General features: G+C 43.3%; 2 protein-coding genes across 6 annotated transcripts in view; one reads left to right on the forward strand and one right to left on the reverse strand.

Moving 5' to 3' along the window:
- The window catches only part of waplb (WAPL cohesin release factor b), a 52,696-nt gene extending 46,984 nt beyond the window's left edge, over positions 1-5,712 (forward strand). For all 3 annotated transcript variants that reach the window (XM_046356692.1, XM_046356691.1, XM_046356693.1), the window contains exons 15-20: positions 108-223; positions 745-909; positions 1,102-1,321; positions 1,509-1,597; positions 3,107-3,202; positions 3,432-5,712. In XM_046356692.1, coding sequence (XP_046212648.1) covers positions 108-223; positions 745-909; positions 1,102-1,321; positions 1,509-1,597; positions 3,107-3,202; positions 3,432-3,497 — 752 coding nt within the window. In that variant the 3' untranslated portion in view covers positions 3,498-5,712. The remainder of the gene's footprint in view (positions 1-107; positions 224-744; positions 910-1,101; positions 1,322-1,508; positions 1,598-3,106; positions 3,203-3,431) is intronic.
- Positions 5,713-5,841: 129 nt separating this feature from the next.
- Positions 5,842-10,232, reverse strand: LOC124040007 (T-cell acute lymphocytic leukemia protein 1-like). Of its 3 annotated transcripts, XM_046356696.1 has the most exons (3): positions 9,791-10,095; positions 9,552-9,632; positions 5,842-6,584 (listed from the first exon to the last, which is right to left on the reverse strand). In XM_046356696.1, the coding sequence occupies exons 2-3, from the start codon at positions 9,572-9,574 to the stop codon at positions 5,963-5,965; spliced, it is 645 nt and encodes a 214-aa protein (XP_046212652.1). In that variant the 5' UTR covers positions 9,575-9,632; positions 9,791-10,095; the 3' UTR covers positions 5,842-5,962. The 3 variants fall into 3 exon arrangements, with proteins under 3 accessions (XP_046212652.1, XP_046212653.1, XP_046212651.1); XM_046356697.1 differs by lacking the exons at positions 9,552-9,632; positions 9,791-10,095 and adding an exon at positions 10,157-10,232; XM_046356695.1 differs by lacking the exons at positions 9,552-9,632; positions 9,791-10,095 and adding an exon at positions 10,157-10,230 and having other exon boundaries at positions 5,842-6,993.
- Between the last annotated feature and the right edge of the window lie 12,474 nt (positions 10,233-22,706).

Genomic DNA, 22,706 nt, shown 5'->3' on the forward strand with positions numbered 1-22,706 from the left:
GACCAAAGGGTTTGGTCTACTTCATGTTTTCATCTATGCTATGGAGAAAATATCGCAGTGCTGGTATCGTCACAGCTGTATGTTCTACCCCTTGTGTGTGTGTGTAGAGTGGGGAAGCACGAAGACAGGCGAGCAGGCGGACATGATCATGACAGCTTTGAACTGTGTGCTCCGCGTCCCACAGTACCTTCATCAGGAGAGGAGGTTCGACATCCGAGTACTGGTGAGCATCATCATTACCCATGTATCACATTGCAGCCATGGCTTCGGTTAGATGGGTTTCCAGGGCCCATATTTATAAAGTGTCTCGGAGTAGGAGATCTAAGACCAGGTCTCTCCTGTCCATGTGATTTTGTTCATTGTGATCTGGAAGGTCACTAATCCTAGATCAGCACTCAAACTCTGAGACGCTTTATGAATACGGGCCCCGACTTCCTAGATTTTTCCTGTTTTTGTCCCCAGTTCGATTACCATTCCTCTGTAAGGAACTTACTTGGATGTGTTTCAACTCGACCTAGTTGATAGATAAGAAGTGTAGGGGATGATATTGAAGTGTATGTCCATTTTGAGGTGGGATTGTCTCTGCTTCCTAAATGGCACTCTATTCCCTTTAAAGTGCACTACTTTTGACCTGGACCCATAGAGGGTGTAATTTGGGACACAACTGGTGTCTGCAGGGTCTGGGTCTTAGAGAATGGTACTCTAGGTGTGTGTATGTCTCAAGTGCGATGGTTCTCCATGCAGGGTCTGGGTCTGCTGATCAACCTGGTGGAGTACAGTGCCAGGAACCGCCACTGTCTGATGGAGATGGAGATGGACGGAGGAGCTCCCTTCAACTCTGTCCTGGTGGCTGACAAAGAGGAGCTCAAGATGGAAGGATCGCTCACTGCCATCGCTGCCCTGGTGCAGGTGGGTTAGAGAGCCGATGTGGTGTGTGTCCGGGCGCGCGTGTGAGTGTGTTCATAGGTCAGGTTGTGTAGAGACCGTGTACATTTTCAGTGAGCGTTATACGATCTCTCTTAGGCATAGATCTGGAAGGGTGGATGAACTGATTGCATGCAAGCGCAAACCTTTCTGGCCGTATGCGTTTTGCGCCCTCAGCTCTTCCTCCAGCGGGAGCAAGCGGCCATAGCGGCAGAGGCGGAGACGGATGACTTCATCAATGACGTGCCCAAACCCAAGCTGGACCAGAGCGGTGAGTGGCAGGAGTCTGGTGGAGAGATCCAGTGGGTGGCCTCGGAGAACAACAACACCAACGCAGTCAGCGAGAAGGAGAAAGCCAAGAAAGAGGAGGAAAATGAGGAGCTAGACCTTACCAAAGGTAATGACCTACCTGGTTAAATAAAGGCTAAATAAATCAAAACAAAGTTTAACTAACTAACCAAGGCTAATGATCCATACTGACATTAGGTAACTTGAGTAGAACCTATGTTTTGGATTATAAATGAGGCATTGCTGAATCGGATGTTGTAGTAATATTGACGACTCTTTCTCTTCTCCCTCTGCAGCACTGCAGCATGCTGGGAAGCACATGGAGGACAGCATCGTGGCCTCCTACACTGCTCTGCTACTGGGCTGTCTCTGCCAGGGGAGTCCAGTAAGGCAACTCTCCTGACGTTCTGAGCACCACGGCTTCTCTAAATAATCAAATCAAATTTTTTATATAAAGTTCATTTCAAAAGGTCATTCAAATGAAGAAGATTAAAAAATATGTTTAAAAAAACACAAAAACAGGCAATAAAAGAGATGAATCAAAGATATAACGAAAAAGTTTTCTGTAATAACAGTTCCATCATTACATAATGGATGACATGGACCTAGTTTGGGATTGTTCACTAGACACATAGATTTAGGCTACGTTTTCCGTACCATTTTGGTCATTAGCAGACGCTCTTTTCCAGAGGTAGGGAATGCTTACGAATCCATTGTATACAGATGCACTTGGCTAGTGCTGAGGTCGCCCTCAGGTATACCTTTCTGAATATTCTGTTCTTTTCCATTGTGCCCAACCTGAACTTCAAATACCCACATCATCATTAAGACACTAGACAGCGACGCCTCGTTCGAACATCGGCAGTGAACATCCGTCATTTTAAAAGCCTTTCAGGGACCATCAATGTTTTCCTTCAGAATTGCGGTCTTAAAAGTTTCACGGCCCACTGTCGAGAGGAAAATAAAAGCGGAGTTGATTTTTATCCCTGCTTTAATGGCCTTTTTCTCTTTTGAAGATTGTTATTAGCGATTCAATGATGCCTTGAGAGCTTAGTGCATCTCTAGTAATGGACTCTCTCTCACGGTCTCTCCCAATGGGCCGTTAGGTTGTGATTGATTGTGCCACGGTCATTATCTCTCTCTCTCTGATAAACCTCTACCGATCCCAGGCTGTAGTTTTAATCTGGACAGGGGCTCTGTGTTTTAACTCGAAGGTCACACCTCAGACTTCTGTTTTGTGTAAAACAAAATGGTTGTGGCCTGCCTGGTCTAGCGGTCTAAGCATCTGCCTATGAAACACATACAGCTTCCAGCATGGATTCGATTCCGGCTCTTGTAGCGCTCTCTCCTACGTTAACTCTCTACCACTGTCCTCCCCAATAAAACACAAAAACATATGGGGAGTAGGGTGCCCCACTCCTTTAAAATTAAACCAAAAACTGGTTAGCTTTACTATAGGACTGGATCTTTTTTCATTTAAATGAATTCAGAAGTTTTAGCCTTAACTTGCCTGACTACTGCTTTCAAGAGGAAACACCAGCGCAATGGACGGCTGAGTGTACTTAACAGCAGTGGATCGGCCGTCCTAGCGCCTCTGTCCACAGATCATTTGGAAATTATTTTATTTTAAATTCCCCGACAATTCTACATGCATCAGTGCCGTTCGTCGACACCCAGCATGTAATCTACTGCACACGGTCAACCTCGGATTTGATGGTTACAGTGACTGCTTGTTTTCCCTCTGAGATGATACGGACATTTGTTTATCACTAGAATTACTGTTATCTGACACAACATTATGCATCTGCCTGTTGTGGTTTATTTCATCAGAGATTGGAAATGTGAGTAGAACTAACAAAGGATTCTGTGTTGATTCATGTGTCTTCTCTTTCAGATGAATGTGACTACTGTGAGGGAAAACCTGCCCAAAGGAGATTTCTCAATAATGACAGAAATGCTCAAGAAGTTCCTAAATTTCATGAATCTTACTGTAAGTTCTCTCACATTTTAAAAGATAAAATGTCTGCCTACAAGTGTCTGCTTAAAGGTCTTTTATTGTGGCCTCTTTGTGTCATTGAGCTTGTACAGGCTAATGACTAATATCCCAGTCTGGCCCCTGTAGCCTTATATCTGAATAGGGATTTGTGTGGAGAGTGTGTGGTAACTGACCTTTGCTCTATCGTTCTATCCCTCCCTCCCTCTCATCGCTCTCTCTACAGTGTGATGTGGGCACCGCAGGGCAGAAGTCCATCTCTCGGGTCATTGACTATCTGGAGCACTGTTAGAGGCCTGATTCTGTGGGGAGGGACTACACTGGGGGCTGACCGCTCGCTCGCCTCACACAGAGACCAAGTCCAGACAAACACACAGCCTGCTAATAACAACCACCTATCTTCATCATCGTCAACACCATGTTCACTATACATACTGTTTCAGGCCTCCCTTCAAACACGCGAGGCCTGAAGCACTGTTTCAGCATTCCACCGCTCCTATTGTGACGTCTGTTTAGAACAGGAGAACTCTGAGCCGATAACATAAAATAAGGACAACCTTCCGTTTATATGCTAGACGTTCTGTGTTTCAAACACTGTTTTTTAAATATTTTTTTCTGTTCCCTCACAAAATTGTAATTTATGATTCTCAGAATGATATTCATTAAATGCAGATTTTTTTGGGCGGGGTTTGTGACCCTTTTTCTTCATTCGATACCCCCAATTGTGCTATTCAGGTTGTACATTTTATATAAACTCCTTGTATCCCAAATCGATATGTTGCCTTCTTGCTACATCTGCCACATCCACCATTGTTTTTTATGCCTGCTGTAAAAGATGTCTCTCTCCCTGCCTCCCTCCCTCTGTTTACTTCCAATTTGTCATCAAAGTGCCTGTGTGCCTGAATCCCCCCCCCCTCCCTCCTGAAACCATAGAAAGCATTCAGCAATGACCCACACAACTGGAATAGGAACGCAAAGCAAAAGCTCTCAGCCCGTTTTGAAATGCTGAAAGCCCCCAGAGCCCAATGGCCCCACTGCACTGAAGCGCTTTTATTGCCTTCACGACTGTCCTGTGTGTGTGTGTGTGTGTGTGTGTGTGTGTGTGTGTGTGTGTGTGTGTGTGTGTGTGTTCTAAAAACCTCTGCCGTTGAGTGGAGAGTGTAAAAAGGATTTAGAAATGAACAAATAGATTTTCTTTCCGTTTCGAAGTACATGGAGTGGCAAGGATGAGAGAATTGCTAGTTTGGTGAGCACCTCACCTCTGTCCAAGTCGATACTTTCGGAGATTGTAGTTCTTCAAGGACAAACCTGAAATGGTCCTCATCTGTAGTTTTCACTGACGTGAGAGAACTACATAATTTTGTCTGTAGCCCCCCCCCTATCATTATTGGTTATGGCCAACAGGAAAGTATGGATGTTTGTCTTTAATTTGTACTGCAGAGACTATTGGGTCTGCATGACCACAGTGCTTCAGCTAGCTGTTAAAGGCTGTAGAACACACAAGTGTTGGTTTTCTGTTTCTGAATAAATACATGCCAGTCTGGCATTAAGTTATATTCTTCTTCCTCGCTTCAATTTATTTTTAAGCTTTTCTCCAAAAAATCAACTGGATTAAAAGGATACAGTATATATTTTTTGCTTTTTAATTTAAGCACTTGAATTGATAAGAGCGCTGTTGTTCATGAACTGAGCCTCTCGGTTTAACGGTTGCTGTATCCATACTCTCCGTTCTGAGTTTCATAATGTGATGCCCATTATATAACCAACCTGTTTAATAGCCAGTGTTCTCAGTTTTGTTCAACTCAGGCTTGATTGGGATTGCGATGGGCTGCATGACGTTGTCAGCTAATTCATTGGTTATATGCCGTTTCTCATAGTTTTCTCCTGTACAATCCTCTTATCCCAGCTTGAATGCGGAGGTTAGTCGGTCGTGGGGCTGTTTGGGGTTAAGATGTACAGAATTGGGGAGATGAAGTTTACCCATTTTATTTCCTAAAGTTGCATTCGTTCCCCTTTGTATATTTCCGACATGTTTTTGTTTCTCGTCTAAGACGCGCACGCACACCCACAGCCATGCAGACATTAAATCTTCAGCCATCTCCATGCACACACCCTCATCAATACTTTCTAAGATGTTAAGCCTCTTGTATTTCAATCTGATGTACGCTGTAGTCGGGAGCCACACCAGTCATTTTTTTTGTCTTGTTTCTTTAGCTTAATTAACACTTCTGAAGTTTACAAGAGCTTTATTCACAAATCTGGAAATGGATGGAACAATGTAAATACTTTTGTAAATATTGCCTATTGGAAATTTAGAAATGGTAGACTACTTTTCTGAATCCAATCCAATTTATTTTATACAGCATTTTCAGTTGTGTTATTTGAAAGACAGATTTAAAAAGGTGTAAAAAGCCAAATGCAGGAACATGCTCTTTGTACCAATTTCAAGAATGTCTTTGGTTACTTGTATATAATTTTAACTTGAATAAAAATTGCTACTTTCAGTACATCTGTGTCTGATACTTGTGTCCATGTTTTGGAATAATATATTGCTCTTTTATGCAGCATAAATTGCCCCTATAACTTTCAGACGTGCAAAAGTAGACCAAACTGTGAGGGGGAGAAAAAGTCAGATGCCAAATTGTTAAAATGTTTTTACTTGAGCCAGATAATCTACATAGGGTATCAAACACGAATCAACATGTTTTTGTATGAAAAGAAAATAAACAATTACGAAGCACAAACAAATAAAACCAGTTATTTTGTTCCACTAGTTCTCTCCCACAGGTTCATAAACCCTCTAAGCTCTGCCTTCTGGTCTTCGCAGGGCGCACGCATCACGTTCCCACTGTCTCTACATGCGGTATCGTATGCACCTGGCCCAGGTAGCTCAACAGTTGAGTCTTCTGCTGTATCGTTCACTGTTGGCATGCCAGTTGGGGAAGTGCGCACTTGCTCGGTGCTCTCAAGTTCAGTGGTGCTGAAATCCGTGCCGCAGGGCCTGTCCTGCAACAACTCGCTGAGCGTCGATATGTATATCTGCGCCATCTGAAGAGTCTCTGACTTGGACAGCTTCTTGTCGCTCTCCAGGTTGGGGATGACGCTCCTGAGGCGGTCGAATGCGACATTGAGCCCGAGCATCCTCCTCCTCTCGCGGGAGTTTGCAGCCATACGCCGACGCCTTTGCGCTCTATCGATGGTGCTCCGGTCCTGCTCAATGTATCTGAGCCCTGGCAATCTGAGCTCCACAATAGCGCACGGGTCACACTTTCCCCTGCGCTCTGCCCTCTCTTCTATCCAACTGGTCTGCATAAGAGCTCCACGTGGACCGTCTATACGATGCGCTTGCACTTTCAAATCCGCACCAGTGTCTGCGTCTCTGGAAATAAATGGCACAAAGAGACTTTTGCGGCGTGGCATTGTCCTGAGTAGGGTGTAGATTCAACGGTGCAGACGTGTAACTGAACTTCTAGACCCGTCCCTTAAAGTTTTGGGTGTGAAGGGGAGCATTTATTGACAAACGCCAGAGCTTGTGAGGATGCTATGGGCGTGGCGAGGGTCGTGTGCACGTAATGAATAGAGTTGGATCCCTTTGATAATGTCAGCAGGAAGTCTATTAACCAAGTTCATCAAAAGTGGATTAGGTCCATCTGAGTGATTACTGGGTGCACGGGGCTTGGCTCTGGGGAGGCGTGTGATCGGGCCACTTTTAGAGCTCGTTGTCTATTCATTATTTTATTAAGATTTAGGCTAATGGCAGAGCATAGGCTATGAATGTCTTGTTATTTCTGCAAAAAAAAATAACTGAATTAAAACATACATTTTTGATCATTGCAACCATGGAATAATATAAATTGTAATCAAATAATATAGGCCTTTATGAGATCCTGACGACAAAACACATATTCACAAAGTGATTTGCAGGCCTGATATTTGAAATCAAGGGTCTAGCCTCACACTCACAGAAGAGGAGGAAACCCTTGGGTGAAATAATGATACATACATGTGTCTAAAACGCGACATTAACAGCAGGCTAATTGACTTGCCTCATACGCAGTGCTTAAACTAATCCGTTTACCGTTTGCCCACTAGAGAGATGTGACCCTCTTCACTGCCGTAACGCTTTTCATACCACAGCCTCTCCAAAAAAACAGCATATAAACCAATAACAGGCTACACATATATTGAAGACTGGTCTGCAAGTTGGAGAGCTTCAGTAACACGTGGTGAGGTTGGGTATAGGCCTAGGAGGTCCTGACAGTTGTTGGCACACTCCGCATATTAAAATTAATGAAGCGTCTCATTGAACCGAGGACACGGGCCTGCGATCAAACCCTGCCGGATGGGTAGATTAGAGCCCCCCCGTCACGAGGGTAAATTGGGGTGCATGCATGCCTGTCAGAGCAAGACAAGAAGAAACGAGACCAACTTTCACTGACGGGATTAAAGGTGGAGGGTATAACGGGCATTTTTTTCTTTTCAGTGTTTGCCATCGACGACATAAGACTCAAACCGGACGCACGAGCCAAATTGAAAGGAGAGGCACACGCTTGTTAGAAATCATTAACTTGGGCGTCAAGTAAAGTAGATCTAATAAAACAAACGCATTCAAATGAACAAATGATTTAACCGTAAATTGTCAAACTCTACTCGATTTAATCCCAAAATATGAATTTGAATAGGCCAAGACAAACTATTGATTTGAGAAAATGTATTCCTTTCCTATTGGATTAAAACGGATCAAGAGTCTGAAAAAATTATTTTGTGATGATTTGATTATTCATGATAGAGCAGGCTAATAAGCCACTGCTTTTAGCAAATAATAATTAAAACATCACTATATTCTTCAAACTGATTTGTTTCATTTTCACAAATTAGCCTAATCTTCAAACAAATTAGTATTTTACTGGGAGAAGGGGAGCATTCATCTAGGCCTATTGGCCAAAAATGCAGTTCATAATAACAGAGGAAACAGAACCTATTGTCGTTGCTATATACATTAGAGGTTACACGCAATGTTCCCTCAAATGTTTGGGGGAACTGAGTCAATTTTAGATCTTGTGAGTGGAAATTTGAGCATTGTGAGAATTTTGTGCAACTTCCTTTGCTCGTCAGTGAACACAGAGGCTGTACCCATACAGTTTTAGACAGTAGTCAATGGGCTATTGCGGCTATTTTGAGCATAATGTAGGCCTACCAACAAAACTAATGGAACAAATCCCATAACATTTTCACATGGACATAACTTTTGATTTATATGATATAGCCTTCAGTAGCCTATAAGTGGTGTACAGTACATTGCATGGGCTTGACAATTATTCATACTTTTTAAAACTTGGTCTGTAACACCATGGGCCAAGTAGATGACTGTAAATTGTACGGTATTGTGTTGTATTTTGTAAAGTGGTTTCTTGCATCATACAATTAATTATTATTACCATACAGAGAATTAGAGAAATAGACCCCTCTGCATATTGGCTTATTTACACATTCACGTACTAAATTCGCCAAAATACGAAGTGTACATACAGTGGACACTTTTTCCGTACTTTTAGAGCCCATAATGCAATTCTTCATAAATGGGCGTGGCTTCAACGTTTTCAGATTTGAAGAAAATGTCTGAAAATATGCAACTGAAGTCCGAAGAGAGCGGATAAAAATTCGTTGCTCTAACTAATTATGATACATTTTAACGAAATGTTGAGCAATGTAAGAAAGAAATAAGTAACGTTACGAACCGCATAGCATTATAGCAGTACCCAAGTAGCAAAAACAGATTTTCTAAACGTTTTTTTTAAGGTGTTGGATTGGTTGTCTAAACATTCTGAATGCATTCAGATACATGTTCGGTTAAAGTGTAGGGGACAGATTACATTTTGTAAACGTTTGTCATAGGTGTCATCAACGTTTGGTAAACGTTGGTATTCGTGTAATTTACAGCGTTGGCTATTAGTTCCCTTTGAAATGTTAATGAACATTGGCAAACGTTTATAATGGTGATTTTACAACGTTGGTTTGGTTGGGTTTCAAACGTCCAACGTTCACCAATGTTTAACAAACGTTGGTTAACGATGGTAATAGGTGTTATATGCGAGGAAATTTCAGCTATATATATATATATATATATATATTATTTTTACCAACAAGGAAATACAAAATACAATATAAAAGTGTTAATCACTAACTCTTGATTAACTATGATTGGATTGATAACTATATACATGACTGAAAAGGGGACTATAATACATAACCTTGTATTTATTTAACCAACAAGGAAATACAAAATACAATATAAAACTTAATTACTAACTTTTGATGAACTATAATTGGATAAGCAACTAATTACATTACTATTTCCCTGGACTCCATGCTTGTGCTCCTTTTGTTTGTTGGGCTTCTGTCTCTCTATTATTTCCGGTGCTGTGGTCTGAAACAAAGTAACTGAGTGTTAAAACTCATCATTGGACTAGTAACATTTATTTGTATTTCAATGCAAGGTGACTTGGTCTATGTTACTTTGAAACATCTGTGTCAGCGAACACACCCTGGGCTTGGCTTGAGAAATCCGAAGCAGCAGTAACTTACTTGGCAAAAGAAGAATTATGATCCGAAGAACACAAGGCAAGGAGGTAACGTAATGTTACGGCTGGTCAGCTGGCTGGTTAATTAGCATAACGGTAAAGTTAGTGTTGATAAGCCTAGTTTACTCTAACGTTAGTCTACTTAGCTAACGTTAACGTTACGTTAAGTGAGTCAACTGAGTTAGGTAAGCTAACGTTACCTTGTACTAAAACGTTAACAAACTTAACGTTAGCTAGCTAACTCCAGGCATTCATTTGTTTAATAATTTAACACCAGCACTGATTGCATAATGAAAAGCTAATGTTACATGTTATCACATATACAAATGACCAAGTGACCCGACGACGTTACTGCAGTGAATTCACTTACGGGGCAGTAAGAAAAGCGCGTCTTGTCTGCACTCAAGTGGTCGCGCATATCAGCATTCCGCAGAGAAGTTGATGGAACTGTGCGTATTTATGGCAATGGGAGTGCAAGCAAAAGTTCATTTTGAAACCTAGTGACAATGTTTATAAACGTTGGCCAAGAGTTCCCTTTCGTACGTGTCAAACAGTACCAAATCCCTACCTATTGGCTATGTTGACGTTGGACTAAGTTTCAAATACATTAATTTTGAAACGTTTATTTTGAAAACTACTGACAACGTTTAGAAATGTTGGCCAAGAGCTTCCTTTCATATTTGTCAAACAGTACCAAATCTCAACCAATTGGCACCGTTGGAATATGTTTCAAATACATTCTTTTTTAAACGTTTATTTAGGATTTTTGAGAGAACGTTGGTACAGCGTTTGGTTTTGCCACACCAATATACAACCTTTCCCAACCTAAATCCAACATTGGTTTAGGTTCCAGGAACATTTTATGCTACTTGGGTATGTACCGGTGTGTTAGTTAACATACGATAGGTAACTAGCTATCTGCTATCTAACTAACTACCCAACGTTTATTGACTTGATTATTCACATCATTCTTAGCTAAATGGTATAATCGTTGTGTGTTTCAATGGACATTGTTAATCTATTCAGATTTCAGAGCATATTCGCGCAGAATAACTGATGAATTTACAAACGCTCAACACTCGTTGAATATGGCCGGTGTAAACGTTGGCAAAAAAAAGGCGTAATTAAATTATTGCCAGCAGCACAGTTACAGTCACCAACCCTCTGGATAACATGAAAACAGCCTAACCAGATCTGCTAGGGCGAGTAAAATGGTCAGAGTGAGGATTTCTCTCGTTTGTGTCTGGAAGTTGCTAGCCAAAGTTAGCCAGTTAGCTTGGGTGCTTGACTATCGTTGAACGCTCAGATTTTGTATTTTTATTTCACCTTTATTTAACCAGGTAGGCCAGTTGAGAACAAGTTCTCATTTACAACTGTGACCTGGCCAAGATAAAGCAAAGCAGTGCGACACAAACAACACAGAGTTACATATGGGATAAACAAACGTACAGTCAATACACAATAGAAAAGTCTATATACATATATAGTAAGATTAGGGACGTAAGGCAATAAATAGGCCATAGTAGAAAAATAATTACAATTTAACAATTAAACACTGGAGTGATAGATGTGCAGAAGATGAATGTGCAAGTAGAGATACTGGGGTGCAAAGGAGCAAAAAATAAATAATAATAACAACATGGGGATGAGGTAGTTGGGTGAGCCATTTACAGATGGACTATGTACAGGTGCAATGATTGGTAAGCTGCTCTGACAGCTGATGCTTAAAATTAAGTACATTTAACATTTTACATTTAAGTCATTTAGCAGACGCTCTTATCCAGAGCGACTTACAAACTCCATACAAACGTTGCTTGATGTTTGACACTTAGGCACAATATTTCCCAACTTTGCATACAAATGCTGTAAGATAATGTAAGATATAACCTGTATAGTAAATCTTTATAAAACCACCTGCAGAATTTGCTGATCTCTTTAGATGTTTAACAGTAACCCTGGTAACGGTAACTATCGTAAGCGTAGTTCCTGTTACCATAGTAGTCCTGGTCTTGGTAAACCTGATTCTCGCTGCCGTAATAGTCCTGGTAACTCTGATTCCACTGTCTGTAGCATGCTTCCTGTCTGTAGCATTCTAGCTGTTTGTTGTAGTTTAGCTGTCTATTGTACTCCCTGCATGCTTCATGATTAAAGTCATGGCTGCGGTACTGGTAGTTCGCTCCATTGAACGGTTCATCATGTCTGAGCTGCTGTGGTGTCCAGTACTGCTGATGACCATATGGGTATGGCTGCTCCTGGTTGAACCATGTGCGGTCCCAACCTCTCAAGTCACCAGCCGCCACTGGATGGTACCCCATCCAATGGTACCCCATCTAAGTCTCCAGCTTCAGTGATTTTTGCAATTTGTTCCAGTCATTGGCAGCAGAGAACTGGAAGAAAAGGTGGCCAAAGAGGAGTTGGCTTTGGGGGTGACCAGTACCTGCTGGAGCCCGTGCTACGGGTGAGTGCTGCTATGGTGACCAGTGAGCTGAGATAAGGCGGGGCTTTACCTAGCAAAGACTTATAGATGACCTGGAGCCATTGGGTTTGGCGACGAATATGAAGCGAGGGCCAGCCAACGAGAGCAGGCAGGTCGCAGTGGTGGGTAGTAATGTGGTGCTTTGGTGACAAAACAGATGGCACTGTGATAGACTACAGAATCAACCCTACTCCTCGGCCAGAGCATCCAGTATGCACTCTGAATTTAGGAATGGACAATCTGACAACGTTCTGGATTTACAAACGTCCAGAGCGTACTCTGGAACTCCAGATTGAATTGACAAACACACACCCAAAATCATAACATGTTTAGCTAGTAATTTGTTATGCTAACAAGCTAGCAAGCGGTTGCATAGCAACAGCATCAACTTCCGGTAGACAGGCAAATTTCTAGTAAGCTCAACTGAAACGATACATTTAGTTTACAGTATACTAAAATGAACTAATAGTATATAGTATGTAGTATAAACTAATTTGTATGTAGTACACAGTATGTTAGTATGGGTATTCGAACACAGCTAGAATCTTTTTACCTGACTGGCTTTTCAAATACATCTTGAAATGTAGCATACATGTTTTGTGCTCTTGTAGGAAGCAGTAACTCCCCATTGCTGACCTATACTTATCTATAACCGGGCTAATAAATTGGTAAATAGCAAAGAATATCAGCAAATGTGCACATGCAAAGCTCTGATCTGATCTGAAAAGTGGATTCACTCTTGGGCGATTGAAAGACCACTGGTGCTCTGCCCCGGCCAATAGAATTCTACTCTGTTGAGCTCTGGTTCTACCTACAACAAAATCACAGAGTCAGTCTTGCAAAGTTAGATTTGTTTTGGTTTGTTGCATTGAAAAGGGGCTGATATAATGTTGATTCGATCCCTGAAAAACGTTGATATTGCAAACTAATGGGGCGAACTCAGTGAAGTTCAATATCTTGCCCCTGCGCGGCATGGCATTTCTTCTGTGGCGCAGTCCTGGAGGAAGTGCACGGCCGCGCACATGCACCGTTTAGAATGAGCATTGGTTATATGGCACCTTTTATAAAATATAAACTTGCCAGGCTATATTACCTGATCATTTGTATAGGGTCAAAATGTTGTAAATTGGATTCTGTCTATAATCCGGGGCCCACTTATAGAGATAGATAGAGGAGCCATCTTTGTACCTGTGCCATTATAGCGTCTGTGACCACATCGGCCACGCCATTAATGCAATCTCTATTTTGAAGTAGTCAATTTTCTTCTTCAAGATTGACTGTTCCCTTCTGATGACTCGGTTGGACATGATTTCAACAGGGTCACCAGAGGGGGATCACCCAATGAAGTTGGACGCATTGAGGTATAATACGAACTGGAGACTGCGCCGAAGATGTCGACTGTTGTTTTCAAGGTAATCTACTAAATCTTCTCATACGCCAATTTATGGACCTTCTCTATCTGGGTTGCATTCGGTTTATACGGACCAAAATGACATGTGCATTAGCATTCGGTGAGCAGCGCGAGCAGCGACAACATCATCATATCTTCCAAAAACATGGCAGACATTGGAGGAATATAAAATGTTACTATCTTCGGCTGTGAGTGTTGGGGGGGAAAAATTGGCCTCAGCGACAGTTATTATAATAATTGAATGGATGTTTTGTGCACAGAGGTGATGAGTAAAGTGTCTTATTAGAAATGTTCAAATTGGACTTCTCTATGTGGCCGTCTATAGAAATTGCCTTTCTGGGCCGGGCGTCAGTTAAACTGCAGTACCGACGCAAAACTGTAGGAGCAGTCAACTGTAGGAGCAGTCGAAACTGTAGGAGCAGTTGGAGCAGTCGAAACTGTCGGAGCAGTCGAAACTGTGTTTTTAGGCCGGAACCCTGGCCTCTTAGTTGGAAGGCCCACCCAGTTTACTTCATTAAAATGGTGGAAATCCTCAATGGCTCTCCCTATGTTAATACTGCCCTTTGACCTCTAGAAGCCTCTATCAATCTCTATGAGCCCACTTCATTAATAGCTTAATCTTGTCGGTGCTTGTGACTACCATGCCTAGAGATGGCGATAGCGAGCCCTTTCCATCATCCTAGGCATAGCCAGAAGTAGACCACATAATCGATAGAGATCAGTCACCCTGATACGTCTGGATGTTTCAAGAGTTATGTTTAATGATGAGGAAAGTTTGAGAAAACCGTTCAAAGTCAAGTTCCCATAGAATATGAAATCGTAAGGCCTATTAAACTATGGACATGACCCGAAGGCTTACTGTTATTTTGTGACACCCAATCTGTAGGCTTCGTGGAGGTAATTATGGATCTTATTAAATTATTATCAGATTAGGCTATGGTCACTGAAGGAGGGGTGGCCCATAGGCTATATGGGTACAGAACATGTCTGGCTATCACGTAAAATGTTTACCCTTCCAATTTGATCATAATCGTGGACTGTGGATATTCTGTCTCATTTCTAAATTCTTCACTTACACGAGTAAATAACCACTTTCTCCATTCTACACTGAGGTGAGGAGGCTATTTTGAAATAGCTTTTTACACAATGTTTCACACTTCTGTCGCTTGTGACTAATTGGTGAACCCCTTCCATGAGGACATACAATGTAACTGCACATAGCAATTGTATATGGATCTCCTTTCTATTGGACCTGTACATCGCCACCGCTCGTCCTTGGTACCCTGTCAAAAAAAAAGAAAAACACAAAGGCCCGTTTAGCATCTGGGTCATTGTGAACCAAAACAGCCCAAAGACGTTGATGTGTTGAAACAGTACCAGACCAGTAGGTCTATAGACAAGAGAGGATGGGGAGGTTCACTTCTAGGAGCCATTGACGTGAGTGGTCATCCTCAACCAACCAACCCCCCCCCCTCTCTGCTGGTGTCATTTGTTTCATTTCACACCAGAGGGCCTTCCTTTCTCCGCCATTGGTCGCCTCGGTGGTCGCCTCCCTACAGGTCCAATTACCAATCATCGATTAGGCCAACCAGGCATGTGGGCTTGGGAACGCTTAATCAGCCGTGCCACTCCTCTAATGAAAAGAGCTGCCTCCCCTATCGCCTCCTCAGGGCTCCAGCTGGTCTCACATAGGAATGTGTGTGTCTGTGAGTGAGCGTGCGTATGTGTGAGCAAGACAGAGAGAGGGAGAGCGAGAGAGACAGCTAGAGAGAGTGACAGAGAGAGTATGAGCATGCGTCTAGTCTGTATGTGTGACTGTGTGTTTGTACATGCGTGTGGACGGCCATCCAGTGCATGCCAAACCAGTAGAAGGCACAGCCTATATGAGCAGCTTGCTTAGCGACGCCTGCCATGCAGTGCTATTGTGTTGCTTAGCAGTGATGCGTTCCTGATTGATCTTTGAGACTGTGCCTGGGTGACCAGGGGAGGACCAACCCTCCTATCCCCTGGTCCTCACAACTGTCCTTCCCAGCACACAGCAGCCCTGTTCTGGGGAAAGATAATTACTTTTCCCATTCATGGTGACATAGGCCCTTTCGGGTTGACTCAGCAAGGCAGGCAGGTTGTTCTTAGCTGTTATTTCAGCTTTGCCTGTTTTGTTCTAACCCCAGGTAATAATAACATGGTGGTAATATTTGCCCTCTCAACGAGTGGTTGTGTAATGTCTGTATGGATTCTATGGTGTGCTATTGTAGTATTTATATGTTGTGTACAGAAAATGAGAAACAGTTTAGCTGGTGGTCCTCAAGCTCTGGGATATTATAAGATGTGTTTTTATCTGTCGTCAACACAGTGAATAAAGCCAAATCCGACTGGTAGAGATGGGAGACGATCCGATAACGTTTTATGGAAGGCTTTTCTTATCTTTTCTATCATTTCCCTTTCTGAATGTTTGGCACTGTCTCATTCTAGCACTACAGAGTTCAATACAGCCCAGGAACGCTTTGGTGACTGTAGTACACTAGACTAAAGCAGAGGACACACGGGCACGGCGGTCTATCCTGTTGCTATCTGTGAGCAACAGGTGTTTGATAACATGTGAGCATGATGTGTGAATCACACCTCTAACAATGACCAACTACTGAGTTATCAGTGTGCCAAAGGAATAGGCATTGGAATTACTTCCAAGTACATGATGAAAAATGTCTTTGTTGCAAATGGCACCCTATTCCCAATGGTCCCTGGTCAAAAGTGGTGCACTGAATAGGGAATATACTGCCATTTGGGATGTAGACAATGGCTTGGATACAGGGTTTCGAATCAGAACACTGGAGATTTTTCTCAGTATTGTTGTTTTAGTTCCAAGAACTGGTAGACTTGCATGAAGAAATGTGATTTCTGCACGATTCGAAGGGCATGATTATTTTAACAGTAGTGGTGAGGCAGAGAGTACTCAGAAGCTAGATGAACATCTCTGTTATCTCTCAGAACATCATGAACTGCAACTGTTATTGCACCTTTGGGGAAAGAGGGAGAAAAATACAGAGAGAGAGGGTAGAGAGAAAGAGAGAACCAAAAAGGACATGACCAGAAGGTCTTACTTACACAGAAATGAGACTTCATGATGGCTGGATCTCTTGTTTCCGCTTGCGTGCATTTATCAAATACCATTTATTGTCCCTAAAGTAGATTTTCTTTGAAAACACAAATAAAGAAGCCCAAGAGGCATTTTACGTTTGAAGGCTTTCATACTGTTATCCACAAAGAAGTCCAGGCTACTTTGAATACACATTTCTGTTGCAGTTTAAAGAAGATACTTGTATTTAAAATGGAAATAACATGATTTATTATAAATGGGGAACACTGCATATTGAGAGCTAGAGGTTGCCAGATTGGAGGGTTTATTTGCCAGCCTGTGGGCATAAGGCTGCTGCTCACTGATGGTGGGGAGCCAATTAAATTTGGGATCAATATTTCCTCTTTCCGCCAGAGCTCTGCTGCTTCTTTCTTTCTGATGCACGCACTGGTTGGTCTCTCTCTCTCTCTCTCTCTCTCTCTCCTCTTTTATTCTGTCTCCCCACTGCTCTCTCTCTCTCTTCTCTTTTATTGTCTCCCCACTGCTCTCTCTCTCTCTTCTCTTTTATTCTGTCTCCCCACTGCTCTCTCTCTCTCGTCTCTTTTATTCTGTCTCCCCACTGCTCTCTCGTCTCTTTTATTCTGTCTCCCCACTGCTCTCTCTCCTCTTTTATTCTGTCTCCCCACTGCTCTCTCTCTCTCGTCTCTCCACTGCTCTCTCTCTCTCTCTCTCTCTCTCTCTCTCTCTCTCTCTCTCTCTCTCTCGTCTCTTTTATTCTGTCTCCCCACTGCTCTCTCTCCTCTCTCGTCTCTTTTATTCTGTCTCCCCACTGCTCTCTCGTCTCTTTTATTCTGTCTCCCCACTGCTCTCTCTCCTCTTTTATTCTGTCTCCCCACTGCTCTCTCTCTCTCCTCTTTTATTCTGTCTCCCCACTGCTCTCTCTCTCTCCTCTTTTATTCTGTCTCCCCACTGCTCTCTCTCGTCTATTTTATTCTGTCTCCCCACTGCTCTCTCTCTCTCTTTTATTCTGTCTCCCCACTGCTCTCTCTCTCTCCTCTTTTATTCTGTCTCCCCACTGCTCTCTCTCTCTCCTCTTTTATTCTGTCTCCCCACTGCTCTCTCTCTCTCCTCTTTTATTCTGTCTCCCCACTGCTCTGCTCTCTCTCCTCTTTTATTCTGTCTCCCCACTGCTCTGCTCTCTCTCCTCTTTTATTCTGTCTCCCCACTGCTCTCTCTCTCTTCTCTTTTATTCTGTCTCCCCACTGCTCTCTCTCTCTTCTCTTTTATTCTGTCTCCCCACTGCTCTCTCTCTCCTCTTTTATTCTGTCTCCCCACTGCTCTCTCTCTCCTCTCTTTTATTCTGTCTCCCCACTGCTCTCTCTCTCTCTCTCTCTCTTTTATTCTGTCTCCCCACTGCTCTCTCTCTCTCTCTCTCTCTCTCTTTTATTCTGTCTCCCCACTGCTCTCTCTCTCTCTCTTCTCTTTTATTCTGTCTCCCCACTGCTCTCTCTCTCTTCTCTCTCTCTTCTCTTTTATTCTGTCTCCCCACTGCTCTCTCTCTCTTCTCTTTTATTCTGTCTCCCCACTGCTCTCTCTCTCTTCTCTTTTATTCTGTCTCCCCACTGCTCTCTCTCTCTCTCTCTTCTCTTTTATTCTGTCTCCCCACTGCTCTCTCTCTCTCTCTCTCTTCTCTTTTATTCTGTCTCCCCACTGCTCTCTCTCTCTTCTCTCTCTCTTCTCTTTTATTCTGTCTCCCCACTGCTCTCTCTCTCTCTTCTCTTTTATTCTGTCTCCCCACTGCTCTCTTCTCTCTCTCTTCTCTTTTATTCTGTCTCCCCACTGCTCTCTCTCTCTCTCTCTTCTCTTTTATTCTGTCTCCCCACTGCTCTCTCTCTCTTCTCTTTTATTCTGTCTCCCCACTGCTCTCTCTCTCTCCTCTTTTATTCTGTCTCCCCACTGCTCTCTCTCTCCTCTTTTTATTCTGTCTCCCCACTGCTCTCTCTCTCTCTCTTTTTATTCTGTCTCCCCACTGCTCTCTCTCCTCTTTTATTGTGTCTCCCCACTGCTCTCTCTCTCTCCTCTCTTTTATTGTGTCTCCCCACTGCTCTCTCTCTCTTCTCTTTTATTCTGTCTCCCCACTGCTCTCTCTCTCTCTCTCATCTCTTTTATTCTGTCTCCCCACTGCTCTCTCTCTCTTCTCTTTTATTCTGTCTCCCCACTGCTCTCTCTCCTCTCTTTTATTCTGTCTCCCCACTGCTCTCTCTCTCTCTCTCTCTCTCTCTCTCTCTCTCTCTTCTCTTTTATTCTGTCTCCCCACTGCTCTCTCTCTCTTCTCTCTCTCTCTTCTCTTTTATTCTGTCTCCCCACTGCTCTCTCTCTCTTCTCTCTCTCTCCTCTTTTATTCTGTCTCCCCACTGCTCTCTCTCTCTTCTCTTTTATTCTGTCTCCCCACTGCTCTCTCTCTCCTCTCTTTTATTCTGTCTCCCCACTGCTCTCTCGCTCTCTCTCTCTCTCTCTCTCTCTCTCTTCTCTTTTATTCTGTCTCCCCACTGCTCTCTCTCTCTCCTCTTTTATTCTGTCTCCCCACTGCTCTCTCTCTCTCTCTTCTCTTTTATTCTGTCTCCCCACTGCTCTCTCTCTCTCTTTTATTCTGTCTCCCCACCTCTCTCTCTTCTCTTTTATTCTGTCTCCCCACTGCTCTCTCTCTCTTCTCTTTTATTCTGTCTCCCCACTGCTCTCTTCTCTTTTATTCTGTCTCCCCACTGCTCTCTCTCTCTCTTTTATTCTTTTATTCTGTCTCCCCACTGCTCTCTCTCTCTCTCTCTTTTATTCTGTCTCCCCACTGCTCTCTCTCTCTCTCTTTTATTCTGTCTCCCCACTGCTCTCTCTCTTCTCTTTTATTCTGTCTCCCCACTGCTCTCTCTCTCTCTTCTCTTTTATTCTGTCTCCCCACTGCTCTCTCTCTCTCTTCTCTTTTATTCTGTCTCCCCACTGCTCTCTCTCTCTTCTCTTTTATTCTGTCTCCCCACTGCTCTCTCTCTCTCTTCTCTTTTATTCTGTCTCCCCACTGCTCTCTCTCTCTTCTCTTTTATTCTGTCTCCCCACTGCTCTCTCTCTGCTCTCTCTCTCTTTATTCTGTCTCCCCACTGCTCTCTCTCTCTCTCTCTTCTCTTTTATTCTGTCTCCCCACCTTTTATTCTGTCTGCTCTCTCTCTCTTCTCTTTTATTCTGTCTCCCCACTGCTCTCTCTCTCTTCTCTTTTATTCTGTCTCCCCACTGCTCTCTCTCTCTCTCTCTCTTTTATTCTGTCTCCCCACTGCTCTCTCTCTCTCTCTATTCTGTCTCCCACTCTCTTTATTCTGTCTCTTTTATTCTGTCTCCCCTCTGCTCTCTCTCTCTCTCTCTCTCTTTTATTCTGTCTCCCCACTGCTCTCTCTCTCTCTTCTCTTTTATTCTGTCTCCCCACTGCTCTCTCTCTCTTTCTCTTTTATTCTGTCTCTCTCTCTCTCTCTCTTTTATTCTGTCTCCCCACTGCTCTCTCTCTCTCTCTTTTATTCTGTCTCCCCACTGCTCTCTCTCTCTCTCTCTTTTTATTCTGTCTCCCCACTGCTCTCTCTCTCTCTTCTCTTTTATTCTGTCTCCCCACTGCTCTCTCTCTCTCTCTCTTTTATTCTGTCTCCCCACTGCTCTCTCTCTCTTCTCTTTTATTCTGTCTCCCCACCTCTGCTCTCTCTCTCTCTTTTATTCTGTCTCCCCACTGCTCTCTCTCTCTTCTCTTTTATTCTGTCTCCCCACTGCTCTCTCTCTCTCTCTCTCTCTTCTCTTTTATTCTGTCTCCCCACTGCTTCTCTCTCTTTATTCTGTCTCTCTCTCTTCTCTTTTATTCTGTCTCCCCACTGCTCTCTCTCTCTTCTCTTTTATTCTGTCTCCCCACTGCTCTCTCTCTCTCTTTCTTTTATTGTGTCTCCCCACTGCTCTCTCTCTCTCTCTCTCTCTCCTCTTTTATTCTGTCTCTCCCTCTCTCTCTCTCTCTCTTCTCTTTTATTCTGTCTCCCCACTGCTCTCTCTCTCTCTCTTTTATTCTCTCTCTCTTCTCTTTTATTCTGTCTCCCCACTGCTCTCTCTCTCTTCTTTTTATTCTGTCTCCCCACTGCTCTCTCTCTCTCTTCTCTTTTATTCTGTCTCCCCACTGCTCTCTCTCTCTCTTCTCTTTTATTCTGTCTCCCCACTGCTCTCTCTCTCTCTTCTCTTTTATTCTGTCTCCCCACTGCTCTCTCTCTCTCTCTCTTTTATTCTGTCTCCCCACTGCTCTCTCTCTCTCTCTCTTTTATTCTGTCTCCCCACTCTCTCTCTCTCTCTTTTATTCTGTCTCCCCACTGCTCTCTCTCTCTCTCTCTTTTATTCTTTTATTCTGTCTCCTTTTATTCTGTCTCCCCACTGCTCTCTCTCTTTTATTCTGTCTCTCTCTTTCTTTTATTCTGTCTCCCCACTGCTCTCTCTCTCTCTCTCTCTCTCTGTCTCCCCACTTCTCTCTCTTTTATTCTGTCTCCCCACTGCTCTCTCTCCCTCTTTTATTCTGTCTCCCCACTGCTCTCTCTCTCTCTCTTTTATTCTGTCTCCCCACTGCTCTCTCTCTCTTCTCTTTTATTCTGTCTCCCCACTGCTCTCTCTCTCTCTCTTTTATTCTCTCTCTCTGCTCTCTCTCTCTCTCTTTTATTCTGTCTCCCCACTGCTCTGCTCTCTCTTCTCTCTCTCTTCTCTTTTATTCTGTCTCCCCACTGCTCTCTCTCTCTCTCTCTCTCTTCTCTTTTATTCTGTCTCCCCACTGCTCTCTCTCTCTTCTCTTTTATTCTGTCTCCCCACTGCTCTCTCTCTCTCCTCTTTTATTCTGTCTCCCCACTGCTCTCTCTCTCTTCTCTTTTATTCTGTCTCCCCACTGCTCTCTCTCTCTCTTCTCTTTTATTCTGTCTCCCCACTGCTCTCTCTCTCTCTCTTCTCTTTTATTCTGTCTCCCACTGCTCTCTCTCTCTCTCTTTTATTCTGTCTCCCCACTGCTCTCTTCTCTCTCTCTCTTTTATTCTGTCTCCCCACTGCTCTCTCTCTCTCTCTTTCTCTTTTATTCTGTCTCCCCACTGCTCTCTCTCTCTCTCTCTCTTCTCTTTTATTCTGTCTCCCCACTGCTCTCTCTCTCTCTCTCTCTTCTCTTTTATTCTGTTCCCCACTGTCTCTCCCTTTTATTCTGTCTCCCCACTGCTCTCTCTCTCTCTTCTTTCTTTTATTCTGTCTCCCACTGTCTCCCTCTTTATTCTGTCTCCCCACTCTCTCTCTCTTCTCTTTTATTCTGTCTCCCCACTGCTCTGCTCTCTCTCCTCTTTTATTGTTTCTCCCCACTGCTCTCTCTCTCTCTTCTCTTTTATTGTGTCTCCCCACTGCTCTCTCTCTCTCTTTTATTCTGTCTCTCTCTCTCTCTTTTATTCTGTCTCCCCACTGCTCTTTTATTGTGTCTCCCCACTGCTCTGCTCTCTCTCTCTTCTCTTTTATTGTGTCCCCCCACTGCTCTCTCTCTCTCTCTTCTCTTTTATTCTGTCTCCCCACTGCTCTCTCTCTCTTTCTCTTTTATTCTGTCTCCCCACTGCTCTCTCTCTCTCTTCTCTTTTAGTCTGTCTCCCCACTGCTCTTCTCTCTCTTCTCTTTTAGTCTGTCTCCCCACTGCTCTCTCTCTCTCTCTTTTATTGTGTCTCCCCACTCTCTCTCTTTTATTGTGTCTCCCCACTGCTCTCTCTCTCTCTTTTATTCTGTCTCCCCACTGCTCTCTCTCTCTCTCTCTCTTTTATTCTGTCTCTCCCCTCTGCTCTCTTTTATTCTGTCTCCCCACTGCTCTCTCTCTCTCTCTCTCTCTCTTTTATTCTGTCTCCCCACTGCTCTCTCTCTCTTCTCTCTCTCTTCTCTTTTATTCT

The sequence above is a fragment of the Oncorhynchus gorbuscha genome, linkage group LG07 (assembly GCF_021184085.1).
Source record: "Oncorhynchus gorbuscha isolate QuinsamMale2020 ecotype Even-year linkage group LG07, OgorEven_v1.0, whole genome shotgun sequence".
NCBI lineage: Eukaryota > Metazoa > Chordata > Actinopteri > Salmoniformes > Salmonidae > Oncorhynchus > Oncorhynchus gorbuscha.